Consider the following 17,106-nt stretch of genomic DNA (forward strand, 5'->3'; position numbering starts at 1 on the left):
GTCCCTCCCGCTTGCCCGACGGTCCGGGGCGGCAGGTGAGGGAGGGGACGGGCGAGGAAAGGGAAGCGGAAGGGGAAGCAGCCGTTCCCGGCCGCAGTGGGGGGAGCGGAGGAGATGCGGCCGTTGCTGCCGGTGCGCGGGGCTGGGCCGGCGCCGCCCCCGCTCCGGCCTGAGGACGGTGCCCGAGCCCCTTCCCCGGGTGCGGCCCGGTCCGAGCGGCTCCCCCGCAGCCGCTGCCGAGAGCCGCGTGGCGGGGCCGCCGTGCTCGGCCCGGCCGGGCGCTCCGGGGCCGCTGCTGCCCTGCCCTGCCCGGAGCGCGGGCACGGCCGGGCTGTCGCCGCTCCTGCCCGGCAGGACGGCTCTGTTCTCCGCAGGAACGGCCGCGGCTCGGTGGATGTGGCTGCGTGAAGTTGTCGCTCTGCCCTCCCATTTTGTGTGACAGTAGGAGTGGGGGGAATGTTCCCCGCCTGCCTCAGCCCGCACCTGCACTTCATTACAGGATGTGGAAAGACTCAACTCATTTTTTTTTTCTTTATTCTGTTTTTGGGATTATTGAAAGTGAGTTGTGGCGTCTCTCGGAGAAATTTGTGCAAGTAGGAGCACTGAGCTTTACTTCTGGCCAGTATCCATTTTTCTTTGCTGTGTCTGGAATAGGACATACGGCCGATGAAAAGGTTCAGTGTGTTGTTTTGTTCTGTGGGTGGGTTTGGGGGATTTCTTGGTTGTTTTTGGATCTGTTTTGGGTTTCTTAGGTTATTCATGAATATGTCATATTTGTCTGTAGGTGTAACTGCCTGCTTAAAGCAGGCAGACTGGTGCGTTTCTGTTTATAAACTGGTTATCTCTCATCTTTACTCTTTTTATGGTGCCTCTCACGAAGGTCTCTTAGTATGGGAACGTTTTACCTAATTTGGGTAACAGAGTCTCAGTTCGTTTTTTCTCTGCAGTTTGAGAAAATGAGAGCATCTTTAAAAGTACTGGAAATACAGGATAGGAAGGTTTGAAAGAATGAAAAATTAGTGTTCTCCACGGTTAAAAAAAAAAAATGAGACTAGCACTTTGTGCCTGCTGTGTGCATCTTCTGAGGACAAAAATGTTGTTATGCAGATGCATCTTTGATACAGTGCTTCCTGTTGTTGGGGGTACAAAAAGACATCTGGAGTAGAAATGAGAAGCCAAGTCTTAAAGGCAGGAGTAGAAATGAGAAGCAAAGTCTTAAAGGCATGGTGATGTCTTGGACTGGCTACCTAGAACAGAGGCTAGACAGAGTTAGAGAATAAAGCGGATATTTATTAAAGGCTCTTAACAGATACACCTTGGGCAGTGCAAGAGCCTCGCAGAGGCTACAAGCAAGATGGACTACAGTCACGAGTTTTTCAGGCAGATTTGTGTTTGGTCTCCTTGCATATCGGGTTAATTGTCCAATTACAGCTTCAGGTAATGAAGTGACATTTCCCAGGTTTACTTCCCCCCAATTTACATTTGTTTATACTTTTCAGGTATTAGGCTGTGATGGTGACCTTGGTTTTCAGATCTGGAAGGATTGTTTTGTCAGACCAAACTGTGATGAGAGCTTACTTACAGTCTATGTGAAAGTTCAGAGTTAAACACTAATCCAGTACAGGATCTGAAAAATATAAAACTAAAACTTAAGGCATCATTCAGATATCCCATTTTGACAAATTCAACATATAATTGTCTTGTCAGCTGTGCCTTGCACATTCCCAATGTTTGGACTGGCATTATTAATTTATTTAAGTAGCTACTTTACTGTATTTGTCATGTTTAGGATAAATACGAACTTAAGTTTTGTTTGTGTTAGTGAGACAGGGAAAATGTCTATCTCTTGCTTCAGACAATTTGCCTCCATTCACGTGGGAGACCAAGACTTCATTTTAAGAGTAGTGCAAGAAAAGTTTTCAATATTCTAGAGAATGAATTGGTTTTGAGTGGTAATTCCAACGTGTTTAATTAGCTCAGCTTGAACTCAGTGAAAATGTTGATTTTTTTGTAGAGGGAAAAAAAAAAAGAGACTTAAATGATGAATAAGAGCAGTTATCACTCCTAGTGTAAACATTGTTAATTTAAATAGCTTGACCTTTTCTGTCAAGTACAGAGAAAAGTTGGTACTTGTAGTCTTTGAAATGTTACTTGTTCTGAGATCAGCACTGTTTAGGAACAATAACTGCGTGTGCAGAACTCTGCAGAGGACAGGAAGGGGAGTGGCCTTTTCTGGTACTGTACCGTCCTGCAGTGAAGCAGTAGAAAGTCTGTAAAAGTTAGAAGTATTTTTTGGCTTGATACGTTTTTACACAAAGAAAAGTCTTTTTACTTCTTCAAAAGTCATAATTTTAGAATTTCAAATTGATGTCTGCATGTATTTTGCTAGAATCTCACAGATAACTGCAGCCAAAGCTGTGAGTGAGGTTACTGGATGTTTGTGGGTTGAAGAGGGGAGGTTGCTGCAGTAATTCCTTATATTAACAACTCCTGGGAGTCGTGGTGCTGGGTGGTTTCATAGTGACTGCTGGAAGAAGAGTGTTATAGGCTTTATATATATATATATATATGTATATATATATATAACCCATTAACTTGGGCTGTCCAGTCCTGTGTAACAAACTATGTTATTAAGTGGTCCTGCAGTTCTGAAATTTTTTAAGGAATCCTTCCAAATGAGTGTATCTCTTAGTGTGCGATGTGTATACACTGTTCCTGTAAATTACTAAATGTGATCTATGGTGTATTCAAGAAAATGAATTCTGCTTTGTTTTCAAAATACTTGGGCAGTTGATGTTCAGTGAGGTTTCCCAAGTAAGCCAATAACATGTGGGCATCTATATGCCCACAGAAAAGGTTTGCTCTTAAAAAGCAAAAATGTTACTGGATCATAAGACTCTTTCCATAGTCTTAATAAATTCCATCAGTCTGATTTTCTTAGTAAACAGGACTCTCCTGAGAGGAGCCATGTTGATATGATGAACCTATTGGTGATGATTTGAGGTGGTTTTACAGTGATGAGCTTCCCTGTGGCTGTCTGTTCTCAATTCTTCAGAAGCAGCTTCTGAAGAGGCATTGAGCCTGAAGGAACATTTGTGCCTTTTATGTACTCTCTGCATTAATTATAAAGAAACCCAGTTGTCAGTGTTCTAAGATTCTGAAAACTAAACCACTTAAATAGCAAAGGTGTGCTCTGTCACTTGTATCAAAAGGTGGTTCTGTCCTCCACTGCAATGAAGGTTGATGTGAAATCCTCTGAGACATTTCACAGTAATCCTATGTTCACAAACATTGCAATAATCCTGTAAATAATCTGTTTTTTTGTGTCTGGATAAAGAAGCGTCTGAGTATTTAAAGTGCATAGGAGGGTCTTAATATGTCTTATATTATGTGTTATTTCTATTTTCACCATAACTTTAAAATTCAGCGTGGTTGGTTGGTTGGCTTCATTTTTTCTTCTGCTCTTCTTTGGCATTTAAACCACTCACAGCCAAAGAGAATCTGTGCAAGTTTTTGTTTGGAGTCATCAGAGGTGTTCCCTGCAAGGTTTTTAACCCTCTCTAAATATACCATTGCACTGGGTTGTATTCAGTATTAAGTCTGAAAAGCACAAGTTGTGAAACTTTCTGGGTATTTTACATTCAAACCCGTGCTGCCTGATGAATACAATAGGCTTATTTTTTTGCTGTCTTTCAGCACTGCAGATATGTCAATGTTGTGCTGAAAGATTCTATTTAAAAACAGTTCAGACAACTTGTAATTTAAAATAAGCTTATATAAAGTTCATTTCTTTATATTTCTCAGATGTGTGCACTGACTAACCTTTCCCAGCTTTTTAATGTCCAGTTATTTTTTCCAATTCAATATCTGAGGACAATCAAGGAAAACATGTCTTGGCTTTCTTGATGAAATAAAACTTACAAATAATCTAATGGCCTAACTTCTTAATATACCTCGTGCGTTGCTCACTCTTGTTCATCCTCTTGCTGTGTGCAGGAAAGTGGTTTACCTAAGTAATTTTTCATTTCATTTGTAGCTGGTCAACGAAGATGGTAACTTGTCTTGAAGCAATTATTTTGAAAGAGCAGATACGTAAGGTTTAGGGATGGTTCTCTCCCTTGCCTCCATCCCTCATCCCTCATCATCTTCCTTCCCCTCTCTCTTCCCCTGGTCTCCTGAAAACTCCAAATCCATTAATAATAGTCATATGGAACTAGGAACTTGTATAGCACTAGAAAATGTGCTCACAAAACAGTCTCGCTGTTCTGGTTTTTTTCTTTGGTTGGGTTTTTGTACGATTGCAGCATTTGTCATGGTCTGGTTTTGAAAGTTCTTGTCTCCTATCCCAGAAACTCAGTAAAGTGAGTAAAATAGGATCTTCCCAAGAATGTTGATAAGGCTCAAAGAGAAGCTTTCTTTCTTAGCAAGTGAAATGAAATCTAGGCCTTAAGAGCAGTGGGATGAAGTGTTAAAAAGAGAATTCTCATTACCTGGACACAAAATGTTAAGGAAATGATTGCATAGGTGAGTCCTGCATTGAGGAAGCAAGAGACTGAAGTCAGTCTACCTTCTCTGGTAGCCTGAGTCTTCAACATCCCAGGTGACAACATAAGGCTATTTCTTATCTACCAGAAAAGTTGAACATGTCAGTTTAGATTTCTAAAAACATCTTGGGAGAGGGTGTTACATATAATAGTTCTGAAAATGAGATCTGTTGTGCCCATGGACTCACTAAGCATTAAGTCTGGCATATATAGTTCAACTGGGGGGGAAAAAAGGCATATTGACTTTCATTTTGGCTTTTGTGCTGGTTTTAAAATGAAAAAAATGTAAGAAATTTGATGAGTGGTATATTGTGTTACTTGAAACTACATAAATATATCTTTGGGCTTTGTTATAAGTACCAAATTGAGTGCAAGCATTTTTATCGAGCATGTTTTGTTTTAATAATGTCGCAGTTCAGTGTTAACAGGTCTCTTAAAGTGATTTAAGAAATGGAGTAAGTTGAAGCGGAAAAAGATCAGTCAGGTTTCCTTTAATTGAAGGCTAGGATTGACTACCAGTGCTGTTCCATCCCACTGTGTGTTCACATGTTTCCCCATCTGGGAGTAGGCTACAGAGTCTGTGCTGGTGTTTGTGGCAAAAATCAGTCAGCTCTGAAGACAGTTCAGCAGTTCTTGTTTGACAGTGTGTCCTTGTTTTGGACAAATTTAAGAGGAAACGTCCTGAAAGGGTGTCTCCTCTAATAAAAGGCTGGATTTAGCAACCTGTCCCCCACAGGTTCAAAAGGAGTTCTCTTGGAGAAAGTGAAAAAAAAAAACAAACAACCTGGTTATTTAACAATCAGATTGGTCACAGGCATGAAAAAAGGAGTGAATAATGTTAAATAATACAAGCTCTTGCTGCTCTGAAGAAATGGTAGATTCAGAGTCCTTTCTGTAGCTGTGGCTCGGCAGCAGGGGGTCCCCAGGCTGGACCAGAGAAAAGCTGAACAGTTCCACAAGAGGAAGCCACAGTCCCAGGAAAAAGCTTACTGCCTCAGCTAAGGAACAAGAAGCTAGCTAAAAAAACAAGGAAAAACTCTCTCCTCTCTCTCTCTGGAGAAAGAAAGCCGAGAGCTGGGAGAAACCCAGACTTTTATCTCTGTGTTTTTGAATACAGGCACCAAAATAATTCCACTACTTCCCCCACCCCTCTCAGGTCTAGCTGGAAGCTACAGGACTGCCATCTGAGCACAGAGCAGACGTCAGGGGATACCAGAGTGTGCAGTCACCTCAGGACACACAGTTGCTCTTTTCCCGGTCCCTCCGCTGTGCCCATGTCCAGCCCCAGCGCTCTGTGCATTGGACAGGTGGTAACTGTAGCACAGGCAGGCTCCGAGATGGGACCTGCAGTCCCCTGTCAGTTACTCAGAGCTGCCTTTATGCTTGGCACCTCTCCTCCTTGGCAGGTAGCTGGGCATGCACATGTGCAGGTAACAGAGCAGCTACAGGGTGCTCATATGCTCCTGCATGTCAGCACGTATTTTAAAACTGAAATTTCTGCTTCACTTGCTTTAAATTCCTCTCAAGCTGTTTGGCTCCCAGCTGTTGGAATCTGGAGATGAGTTGCAGAAGAAAGCCACTCATCTGGAGTTTAGGTTCTCTGAAGATGGCTGTTTATGACAAAATTCCCACTGATTCCTGCCCACAGACATTGCCTTGAGTATCATTCAGTTGCTTTTCAGTTCAATGTCATTGGGATGTCTTATATTATTCTAGTTTGCTGTCAAATTCACTTTTCCAGGTGTTTAGTTCACAGGTGAGAATGACTGAGGATTCAGGCCCAGCTGCATGTGTCTGAGGCTCACATACTGAACTAGGGGACTTCCCTCCCCTCTGGCTTTGGGCAGAAACTGGTGGCTCAGGAATGGGAATCTTAGAGCAGGGGTGCTGGAGAGTACAAGCATTGCAGACAGGTAACCTTCTCTCTTCTCTTTGATAGGTTTGGAAGTACATCATCCTCTCATCTTCAGAAACCTGGAGTTTTTATCAGGGAGCTACCTAAAGGAATCTAAGGAAATTATAGCTGTAGCTTCCTTGCCATTACTTTTGTGGTGTTTGTACCTCTTTTTCAGTGGTTTGAGATCAAGAAACGCTATGAGCACAGTAAGTATTATTTGCTACTCACTGCAAACCTGATTCTTGAAAGATATTTTCCATTTTATTTCTGCAAACTGTTTTAAGAGTTTGTAGCTAAAACACAGGACATAAGTAGACTGAATTTTCATGTAAGTTCAGTAAAGATTTTTAATCACTCTAGGTGCTAGCAGTAGTACAGAAATGCTCATAATGTCAGCAAAACCTGATAAACTGAACTAGTTTCTCATTTACAAACCATCATGATAGGCTTTTTCTTGGTGAGGCAGCTGGTAAGAGATCTGGATCTGGGCTGATGTTTTTTTCCTTGCTGGAATCGATTCCGGTAAGAATAACCCATACCACCTTTTGATGACTATTACAGCCATTCCAGGAGTGTTTTCTGTACCCTTGTGTGCTTTTATTGTGTTGCAAAATTGAGGGCTATGTTAATATTGCTTGCACAGAAAATGCTAAGTCTTTGTTCTCTCTTAGACTCAACGGAAGCGCCGTGGAGGAACAGTTAATTCTAGGCAAGCTCGAAAAAGAAGCAGGCTAATGGCTTCTACTGCTGAAATGGCTTCAGAAGCAGAGCCAATAGAACTTGAAGAAAGTGGTAAGCTTTCTTTTGAAGTGATAAGAACAGAAAGTGCTTCTGGAGGGTTTGGGTCCAGCTGAACATGTGTTTTTGCCAGTTTCTAGGCTGTTTACTGTAGAAGAAGGGAAACGTGATTTTAGGAAGTGCCTAGTGGCACACGCTATGGCATGGCTAAACAACAAGCCTACTGAAAACTGGTTTGGTTTGTTACTGAGCTACAGTGCATTTGCCACTAGTGATAGATGGGTTACACAGAAAGTCCTCAAGAGCTGCTCAAACATCTGCATGTCTATTCAGATGAGATGGGAGTTACAGCAGCTGCCGCTACGCAGAGTGGCAAACAAAATTTCAAAACTCCCAGTTATGAAGAAGATAAGGAAAAAATTTTATCACTAATTGTGCCAAATCCCTCAAGGGAATATGCACAGCACAGTACTATTATATCCTATATGATTCATGTTATATTTCTGTGTGGTAAGCATTCTCCCATCAGATGAGTTGTCTGTTGCTGTTGTCATCCGACAGAACTGTGTGAGGAGCTTAGCTGCTCTTTTGCATTTCAGCTTGCTGAGGGCTGGTAAAGCTCTCTGTGGATTGCTGAGGGCAAAGGTTGAGTAAGCTGTTGGACTCATTCCTGAAGAGAAGATGGGCAGGAGATGGTTGAATCTTAGGCTGTTACGCAGTGGCAGGCAGTTTTCCTCCTCTTCAATCACTGACCTCAATTCTAACTTTGATTTTTCAGCTGGTGAAGAAGTAGTAGATCTCACATGTGAATCTTCTGATCCTGTAGTCGTTGATCTAACTCATAATGATTCCGTTGTGGTAAGTAGTGAATAGCACACTTGACTAAATACTGTAGTCAAATTACTTTTCTCATGTGTTGCCTGATAGAATCTGACTTTAAGTTTTAAGTTTGTATTTGGCTTGTCAGGGCCTGAAGGGCCTGTGTTACAGATAACAAAGAAGCTGTTCTGGAGGTGTACTTGTCGTTAGTGATAGAGTAGTATAAAATAACATTTTGCTCTGGAACCTGGAGTTTATATAGATCAGTCATAAGTAATGTAACAGGACTTAGAGATGCAGTTGATAGTTGAGTTTTTTCTAGATATAGCAAAGATAGAATCAGAATTGTTGGGTTGGAAAGGACCTCTAAGATCAAGTCCAGCCTTTCACCCAGCATCATCAAGTCCACAACCAAGCCATGTCCATAAGCACCACAACTGTGTGTCTTGGAAATAGCTCCAGGAGTGATTTCAGGCCAATGCCACTGGGCTGCCCTGGGCAGCCCCTTGCAGTGCTTGACAACTCTTGGTGAAAAATTTTTTCTAATACCCCTATAGGCCAATGATTTAAAGGAAAAGCCAAGAAAAAGAAGAGTAAGAAAGATAAGTTCAGGTTAATACTCCCAGAAGTCTTTTAAAAACCTTATATTTTTCTGCTCTTATGAAAGCTAGAATAGTCTTTGATCCAGCTGACAGTGTTGTTTATTCCCTCAGTTTTGGGATCTCACTGCTGCTGTGCCAAGCAGAAACAAGCAACAGGAATAGCATAGGGAGTATTTCTTGCTGGAGTTATTCCTGAGCCTTTGCAAAGGAAGGGCCTCAAACTTAACAACAGAATTTGCACCTACCCTGCTCCAGTTCCACCAAGAGCAGGTTGGGGATTGGGTTTCTTTTCTTCAGCAGCTGCTGTAATACGAAGTGTTTATGGACATCAGTGCTGAACTGGCCTGTTTGAGGAGAAAGAATCACCTGGAACCCTAAACCATGGAACTGAAATGGGGGAGCAGGGAGGAGTGGGTTCAGGTGGTTTGAAAAGTTGGAGCCATGGGAGCAGAACCATCAGCATCTACATAGTTGTTTACAGTGAAGCATTTAATATACTACTTTTAATAGTCCTAATCAAAGTAAGAGTAATAGCCTATCATTCTTAACTTGTTTTGTTGGAACTTCTGTGCCTAGCTAGTCTTTGTATGTAGGACCAGGGGTGCACAACAAAGTCTAATTGTATTTTCTTTTCTCTCCCTTCCCATGTGTATTGATGCAAGATTGTTGAAGGTGAGTTGACATTTCAATAAAATTGATAATGGAATTCTCCTAAATGTAATAATTATTATTTTTTGTTTGCCTTTTCCAATGAATTTGAGCAGCATTTATTGAAACTGCAAAAGGCCAAGGACATTGTTAAAGCATTGGCCAGTGCCTTAGAGAATTAATCCAGTCTCTGTTTTTTAGTTAGTATCAGAGTTTGTAGAAAGTATCTGAAATAAAATACATCAAACGCTGTTCTAAATACTTTATCTTATTTTCTAAAGACAAAATTTCTTTAAGCCCCAAGTTGACGATAATTTTAATTAGCACTAGAATATTGGTTGTAAATGAAAAAAAAAAGTTAGATGTTTGGTTTAACTTGTATTGCAGTAAAGGAGCTAAAGAAGGACTAATGCGTACTATGAGCACAAATCATTACATGCCTCAAATTTTGCAGTGAGAAATATTAAATTTTTTTTGTACTTTAGATGTTAAAATAGTTACAGGTCTAAAGAAGTTAATTTTTTACATCTTTCAGATGTAGTTCTAATTACATTATTGGAGATGTATTAGTGTGTTGTCAGCTGCTTATCTAAAGTGTAATCTGTTCTGTGCTCTGAGTGAAGCAAGAGTAAGTGAAAAATGCTTACAATAAAAGTTGTAGCTGAACACTTAGGCAGGAAGTGGTTTTAATTTTGTGACTTCTTGTGTCATTTTTTTGTTTAGTAGCTTATTTCTACATGGATACTGGAGTTGCAGAGATAAACTTGTGTTCAGTCCTCTCTCTTCCAGATCATAGCAATTGTTGCAGTTCTTCAACATAGGATTGTAGCAGTTTCTGTCAGTAAGGATTGGGAGAAGTGTCTTCCCTTTATAGGGGAGATTAATTCACAGGTAGTGTAATTACATGGAATTCCTCAGTGTGACACTGAGGATCTTCAAGATTAAATTTTAGCTGTTTGTAGGGTGAAGAGATCAAATTATTTGTGTCAGTATGTAGCAGAATATTCACAGTGTCTGGACACGTTCAGCCTTAATATTTGGAAACTAGCTTGTTTAAGACTGCTTTTAACCCAGCTGAATATGATCTAATCTTGCATTTCAAGGATAGTTCCAGAGAGATAGATAATAGTATAGCTAACTTAACAAAATTAAATTACAGAGAACCAACGACAAAGGAGAAATCTGAGACTAAGAAGCCAACGACAGGCAGACAGCTGTGTACTGAGTAGTGATGATGAAGATGAAACAAGAGATAATGATGTGTATGTGGCTGATAAAGCATCTCGAGAACTGGGACCACTGGAAGAGGAAACTGCAAGTTCAAAGTACGTATGCCTCATGAGCTACCAAACATGGAGTTGTGCTTCTTTTGAGACAGACAGGACTGAGTTGTATTTGTTATCACCTGACTTCCTCTGAAGCCTTCACTTAACTCAGTTCCCTCCTTTAATGAGTATAACATCCTACGTGGCATGATAGTCAAATGATACCATTTTAACTTTAGGATAAAAAAACAGCCCAAAACAGATCTACAGCTTTGTATACAGCTTTAAAGATGAGTGTGGGGTATGGCAAGGAAGTGGAAATTAGTCACAGGCCGGAGCTCCTGTGTTGTATTTCATTTTCCTACAAAGCTCCAGTAGTTCCGTTAGATATAAAATATTTCTGCTAGTGTCCATGAGGTTTGTATCACGAGACTGGCAGGCATCAGACTGGTAAATCCCAGTAAAAACACGCTTTCCCTGCTTTTTTACATACTGTGCCAGTTGCTGCCTTTCTCAAAGAAACCATTGTGCTTCCCCAAGGTATATTTGCAAGGTGATGCTGGAGGTCATGCTCCTATGGTCAATTCTTGTTCTGTCCCATGGATGTCATGGTGCACTGATATGTTTGCATCTGGGATGGGAATCTTGCTGTTTGAGTCAGTAAAGGCCCCATACTGCAGAGAAAGTAAATCATGCTTCAGTATGTTAGGTTGAGGAAATAAAATCCAGTCTCTACGTGACTCAGCAAGTTGAAGTGATGCCTTAAGTTCTTAGCTTTTGTATTTTTTGTACTGCATTTTAGTGTATAACTTTGAAGTCTATATAGAATGCTAGTTAGAATGCTTTCTTCCCATTTTTTGGTCAGACTAAACAATCCTGGACCTGGGAACCAAGGTCACCCCATTTGCCTCGGGCCCTGGAAAATGTAAACAAAAATGAATCGGGGTGGGGGAAGCAAACTGGGGAAATGTGACTTTATTACCTGAAACTATAATTGGACAATTAACCTCTGATATGCAAACAAACCAAACTTACATCCAGCTGAGAAACTTGTGACTGTTGTCCATCTTGGGTATGGCTTCTGTGAGGCTTTGTACTGCCCAAGGTATATCCTTTGAAGGCCTTTTAATAAATACCCACTTTATTCTTTCAACTTTGTCTAGCCTGTCTTCTAGGTAGCCTCTCCAATGCATCAGAAGGATATAAGAATTGTGGTATAAACTTATTCTAAATTTTTTTTGGGGGGGGGGGGGGGGGTTGGGGTTTTTTTTGGTTTTTTGGGGTTTTTTTGTGAGGAGCAGGGGACATACAGGGTTAAATGAAGCTGATGTGCTTTGAGCCTTTTGGATTACTGAAAGGCAGTGTAGGAGAGAACTTGTATATATAGCTTTTGGGTGCCAGGTCATAAATATGCCACCAAAAAGTCCTATGTTATTCTAATCCATAATGTGCTTTGCCAGTGAAGTTGTAAATGTTTAAATATTGGTTGTTAAGTATTTCAGGGAACAAATACCACTAATTGGATAATATAAAAAGTAATAGTTCATTCCTTCAGTCTCCTTTGTTAAAGATTGCACCTTCCTGGTCTGTGTAGGTAAGACTGAAAGAATTCAGTGCTTTTAACATTTAACATTGACAAAAGAGTCCTTCCTGGTGCTGGGGATTGCCAGAGCCATCTGTAGTGTTGGACTCTTAATCCTTCTAAGATTATCATCAGTTGGAATTTGTTACTGAAGTATTATAGCTGGTGCCTCAAGAATTTGAGGAGTAAAAATGGGAGAATTAGTGGAGTTAAATTCTGTAGGTGAAACTGGGGGTAGATGTAGTGCTCCCTCCTTGAATTTAAGATAATGGGATAAAGGCCATCTCATGCTTTCTGTGCCTGTTTGATTAATAAATTACAAACTATGGTTCAGCATGGGCAGTGACACGAGAAAGCCAAGTGTTTAGGTAAAGAGTTCTGAAGGTTTAAACTGGAGACCAGTTTGTAAAGACAAGCGTCAGGAAGCTCTTTTGTTTCTGCTAGCTGATAGTATTCAGCCCTTGGGCTGGGACACGTTCCCTAGGCAGCCGAGCTGTCTGTTGCTAAGTGTGCGTGCAGTACTGCTGTCGTGGAGGCTGAAGGCAGCAGAGGCTCGTGTGTAACCACACCTCAGTGACAGACACTGGGTTGGTCTTTCTGCCTTGGAACTGGAAATTTGGGGTTGAGTATTTCCTTGTGTTAGTCTGCTCCTGACCTACATTTTATAAGGAGGAGTTCTTGGAATGCCTATGTTACTGGGCTGTTGCTAATTTAGAGCAGGGGATTTTGGAACTTCTGACAGCCTCTTCCCTTTCTAGAATGACTTGTTTCCAAGGCACAGCTCAGTGCTTTTTTTACAGAGCTGTCATTGATGAGCTGTTGGAGATTAGTGCTGAACAGAACAAGAGACTGCTGTGAGTTCTTGTGCTAGATCAGGGTGACTGAGTGCATCATCCCCCTAGGGAAAAATCTTTCCTTTAGGACAGACAAGGACACAATCTTGTTAATACATGCCACAAACTGAGGAGTTAAAGGTACACAGAAAACTTGAGAAGAAATGCATCATGGTGCACTCAGATGGTGACGTGACATTTTGTGTGTGGGTAACCCTTGATGTGCAGTGAAATTAATGGCTGCATGTTCTTTCTTCTTCTGTTCTCTGTACCACAAGGCCGTCGGGTACTGTTAGCTGTCCAATTTGCATGGATGTCTACTCAGAGGTAAGAATCCACATGCTGTCATCCTTTATATGCTGTGTGAGGGAGAAGGGGCCAGAGAGGGAGTGTACAACTCATTTGGCTGATGTGGGATGTTACAGAGAGCTGGCTTGAAGCTCATCATAACTTGTCAGTCTAAGTCACTTCTTAGTGGTGGGAGTAGAGGGAGGAGCCCTTGGCAGGATGGCATTGGAATATCTTCAGGTTCCTTACTATTCTAAGTCCTATTTGTGTGATGGCAGTAGACCAGCAAAGTTGAATTCTTTACTTCTAATGCCTATTGTGGTTTCTTTTCTTCTAGATTGTGCAAAGTGGACGGCTGATTGTGTCAACAAAATGTGGCCATGTCTTCTGCAGTCAGTGCCTCCGTGACTCCCTTAGGAATGCCAACTCTTGCCCAACCTGCAGGAAGAAACTCACTCACAGACAGTATCATCCCATTTATATATGAGTACTTTATTTCTCAGGACAGACTCAACTGGATTTTGGGGGAAATGTTATATTTTCAGTGCTCTGAAGATTTAAAGAGCAGCAGGTTGTGCACAAATCCAAATAAAACTGCTTTTTTTTGGAGACCAACTTGAACGTATGTAGACAGCTTTTTTATGGTCCATGTTGCTTCTTGTTGCGTTCCTGGTTATTGTGCTACATCTATGACTGTGTCTAAACTAGATCAGCAACCTAGACCACGAAGGAAGCAGTTAATGCATTTCCTTCTACTTTTTTTGATGCTTAAATGAGGGAGTGTGAATATTTTGGGGTTTTTTTTACTCTATTAATTATTCCTACCTTCACATACAGATATGGAATAGTTTCCTTTCAGAAGGCAGATTAGCAGTTCACAATTTCATTACGCTTTTTTTCATTCTGTAAGAAGCTCATGACTCTTGCTTTCTTGCATATCATCTTTGCCCAAGTAGAGTGAGTACTGTACTGAAGGGTGTTTTTTTCATAAATCAGTCTTAAATTGACAACAAAGGTTATGCAATAAAGTAAGCTGCTGTTAACCAGCAGTCAAGTGTTTTGAGCAGAAGATTTGAACATGCAGATGTTTTTATGAACTCCATGAGATCCCAAGTACAGACACATTGCAGCATGTACAATGTGAAAATAATTCCTTGATTGCTTCAACTGTGAAGAATTCCTGTATTTTAATACCAACACTGAGATTATTTTCTCACATGAGATGGTCTCCTGAGTTTACTTGTGCTGTAACACTCTCTCCTAATAACTGTCGATAATACAGTCTTCTCTAGGCTTCCTAGTGAAGAGCAAGAAGCAAATTCATCTGTGTGCTGAATACCAAACTACCTACAGATCTTCTTTCTCTGTCAGCTGATCCCAGTGTAATGCTTTAAGTTCAGTGTGTTCTCTTTGCTGTTCTCGCTGGTTGTTACACTGATACCCGACTGGATGTAGCCTGGTGAATAGGGTTGAAAATTAAATAACTGTACTGCCAGTATGGAGTGGAGGCCTTAAAAACTGCTTAGTAACGATGTTGACAGCCAGTTAGAGAAGAGTTTAATCTCCCTTTGCCTTGAGGGTTGTCCAGGTTTTTTTTATGCAGTTTAAAAAAATAAGCCAGATATATCTCCTAGGAAAGACAAATCCTCTAGCTGAGAAGGCTAGTTTATAGCACCACTTTATAACACCAGTTTATGCACTCTAATCCAGTTGCTTTTTCCCCAGGACTGAGTTCTAAATGTCTATTTTAAAATTACAGCTAAAATGTCCAAGCTGATCTGGAATCCAGGGTGAGCTGATACAAACAGGTTGATGTAGACAAGATGATTGAAATTAGTGGTTTATGATCCACAGCTGTGGTAGGTGCATCTATGAAAAACTCCAGAATTAAACTTGTCCACCTCTCTGCAGTTGGTTGCTTATTGAAACCATTATAAGAACCATTCTGTGCCCTGGTGCAGCACAATTGAAGGGTGTTTTTAGTTAGTGTTGGTATCACAAGTGTCTTTGCTAGCCTGACCTTATCTGTAGGAAGCCTTTAATTAAAGAAGCTCTTCTAAATTAGCTGTCTCAAGCTGCCTTGCAACCCAAAGTTGACTTTTTTTTAATTATGATGTTTCTGGATACAGTAATAGAAAATTTTGTTACATAAAGGCTGCCTGAAGAAATGCAGTACCTTCCCCACCCTGTTTTTGACTGGCTTTGGTTCAGTTCTATTAGCAGGAATATGCAGTTTCTGTATTGTGGCAATAGGGTGACTCCTACAGAGTTACACACAGGTGGTTCCTCTGTTCTCCCATGGGTAAGACAAACTACAAGCAAGGACTACAGCTGTCTCAGGATACTGTGGTGACAGTGATGGCTGCAGTTGTGTCCCAAAAGCAGAGAGCTGATGCTTAAAGTATTAATTACATGAGGAAAAGCAGCCCAACATTAAAACTGTAGAGACCCACAGGGGTCACAGGAGCTACTTTGTCCCAGTAGCTTAACAAAGAAAAAAAAATTATGGCTGGTTTTCCTGGGATGGCCGCTGTGTGAAAGGAACAGTCAGAAGAGGATTTAAGGGATTACTGCTGAGGATGAGGGTGAGTCACTTAACCATGCATCTTTCACAGTCTGCTAGCCATGGCCTAAATGATTTTGCACAACTTCCTCCATGTAAATACCACTTTAGAGTTAGTGTCTCAATAAACAGATCTAATTGAAATTTAGATATCATAAACTATAACAAAGAGTTTTTAGCTTTTGTGTACCCTGTGAAGTACCACAAACTTTGTGCATCTCAAAGAGGATATTATGTCTCAGTACATGGAAAAAAAATTAGAAATTCATTACATGCTTTTTTCTTCAAGGGGAAAAAAATAAGTCTGATATATTTCAGTTCCAGCAATATTTCACATTGGCAAGAAGTCATAGAAAATGAAAATATCTTTATATAAAGTAGATGTCTGTCTTGTTGTATATAGTTCAATTTTTCCTGTATTTAATTGTATTCAAGTCTGTTTGCCCATCTATGTTGAACTCTGCTGGTAGGCAGAGGGTTCTCCTAACGGGTGAAAATAAAATGATTGGATTGCTCAATCACAAGTGCTTTTTTTCATTGTGCTGGAGTCATTGATTTGGGGGGAAATAATCCTGAAGGCCAAAGCCTTTCAGATGCTGGGGCCGGTGTGGGTTGTGTGGGGCAAAGGAGAAAGGCACTGCCTAGGGCAGGGGGGAGCCTGGTAGCCAGTGCCAGACAGAGCAGGGGAGAGGGTGGGAAGGGGTTGGGCCACCTCCCTGCAGGTCCCGTTGCCTGTGGGATGTGAAGCAGCCACTGGAGAGAGGGTGAGGAGGAATGCTGAGGAGAGAACTGGACACAGGGTAGTTGGGAAGTCACAATAAAGCTCAGTTCATTTTTTTTTCTCCAAAGAAACTAAAGAGATGCTGTTTCCTGAAGGTCTTGGCTTATCCCTCTTAGTTGCTTTTCTGGTGTTGGTTCTTTTTTACTCTTTGTATTGTACACATATGGAGTAGCTGCCTTTCCAAATGCTGGTGAGTAATTTGCTATTTCATTACACTTTTGTTTTTATCCTAAAATAAGCTTATAACTTTTTTGCTTTCTGCTGTACTGTCTTTGCCTTATTACACCCCATTTGTTAATAGTGGATTTTTTTTACAGGTCAGGATTAAAGTGACAACCTCCATCATGCAATAACGTAACCTGCTGTTCAACAGCTGTCAGATGTTTTAAGGAGGGTTGTGTGGACAGGAAGACTGTTGTTATGGGGAGTCCTTGCTGCTTCAGTTAAGCCTTGATATGCTTCTGATGGAGTATTGGATCTGCTCTCTGATTTGCAGCCAGATTTGGCACTTTGGGTGGATGAAGCATGCAGCAGCTACAGAAAACT

At 41.0% G+C, this 17,106-nt stretch overlaps 1 protein-coding gene across 1 annotated transcript; it reads left to right on the plus strand.

Annotated features, from left to right (window-relative positions):
• Positions 1-50: 50 nt before the first annotated feature.
• RNF4 (ring finger protein 4) lies at positions 51-16,297 on the plus strand. Its single transcript, XM_030270590.4, is given in 9 exon segments — positions 51-522; positions 525-558; positions 6,484-6,647; positions 7,113-7,233; positions 7,958-8,037; positions 9,263-9,272; positions 10,408-10,573; positions 13,207-13,255; positions 13,554-16,297. Coding segments are annotated over 9 exon segments (840 nt in total). The 5' UTR covers positions 51-456; the 3' UTR covers positions 13,704-16,297.
• Positions 16,298-17,106: the final 809 nt, after the last annotated feature.

Source organism: Taeniopygia guttata, chromosome 4 (genome assembly GCF_048771995.1).
Source record: "Taeniopygia guttata chromosome 4, bTaeGut7.mat, whole genome shotgun sequence".
Classification (NCBI taxonomy): domain Eukaryota; kingdom Metazoa; phylum Chordata; class Aves; order Passeriformes; family Estrildidae; genus Taeniopygia; species Taeniopygia guttata.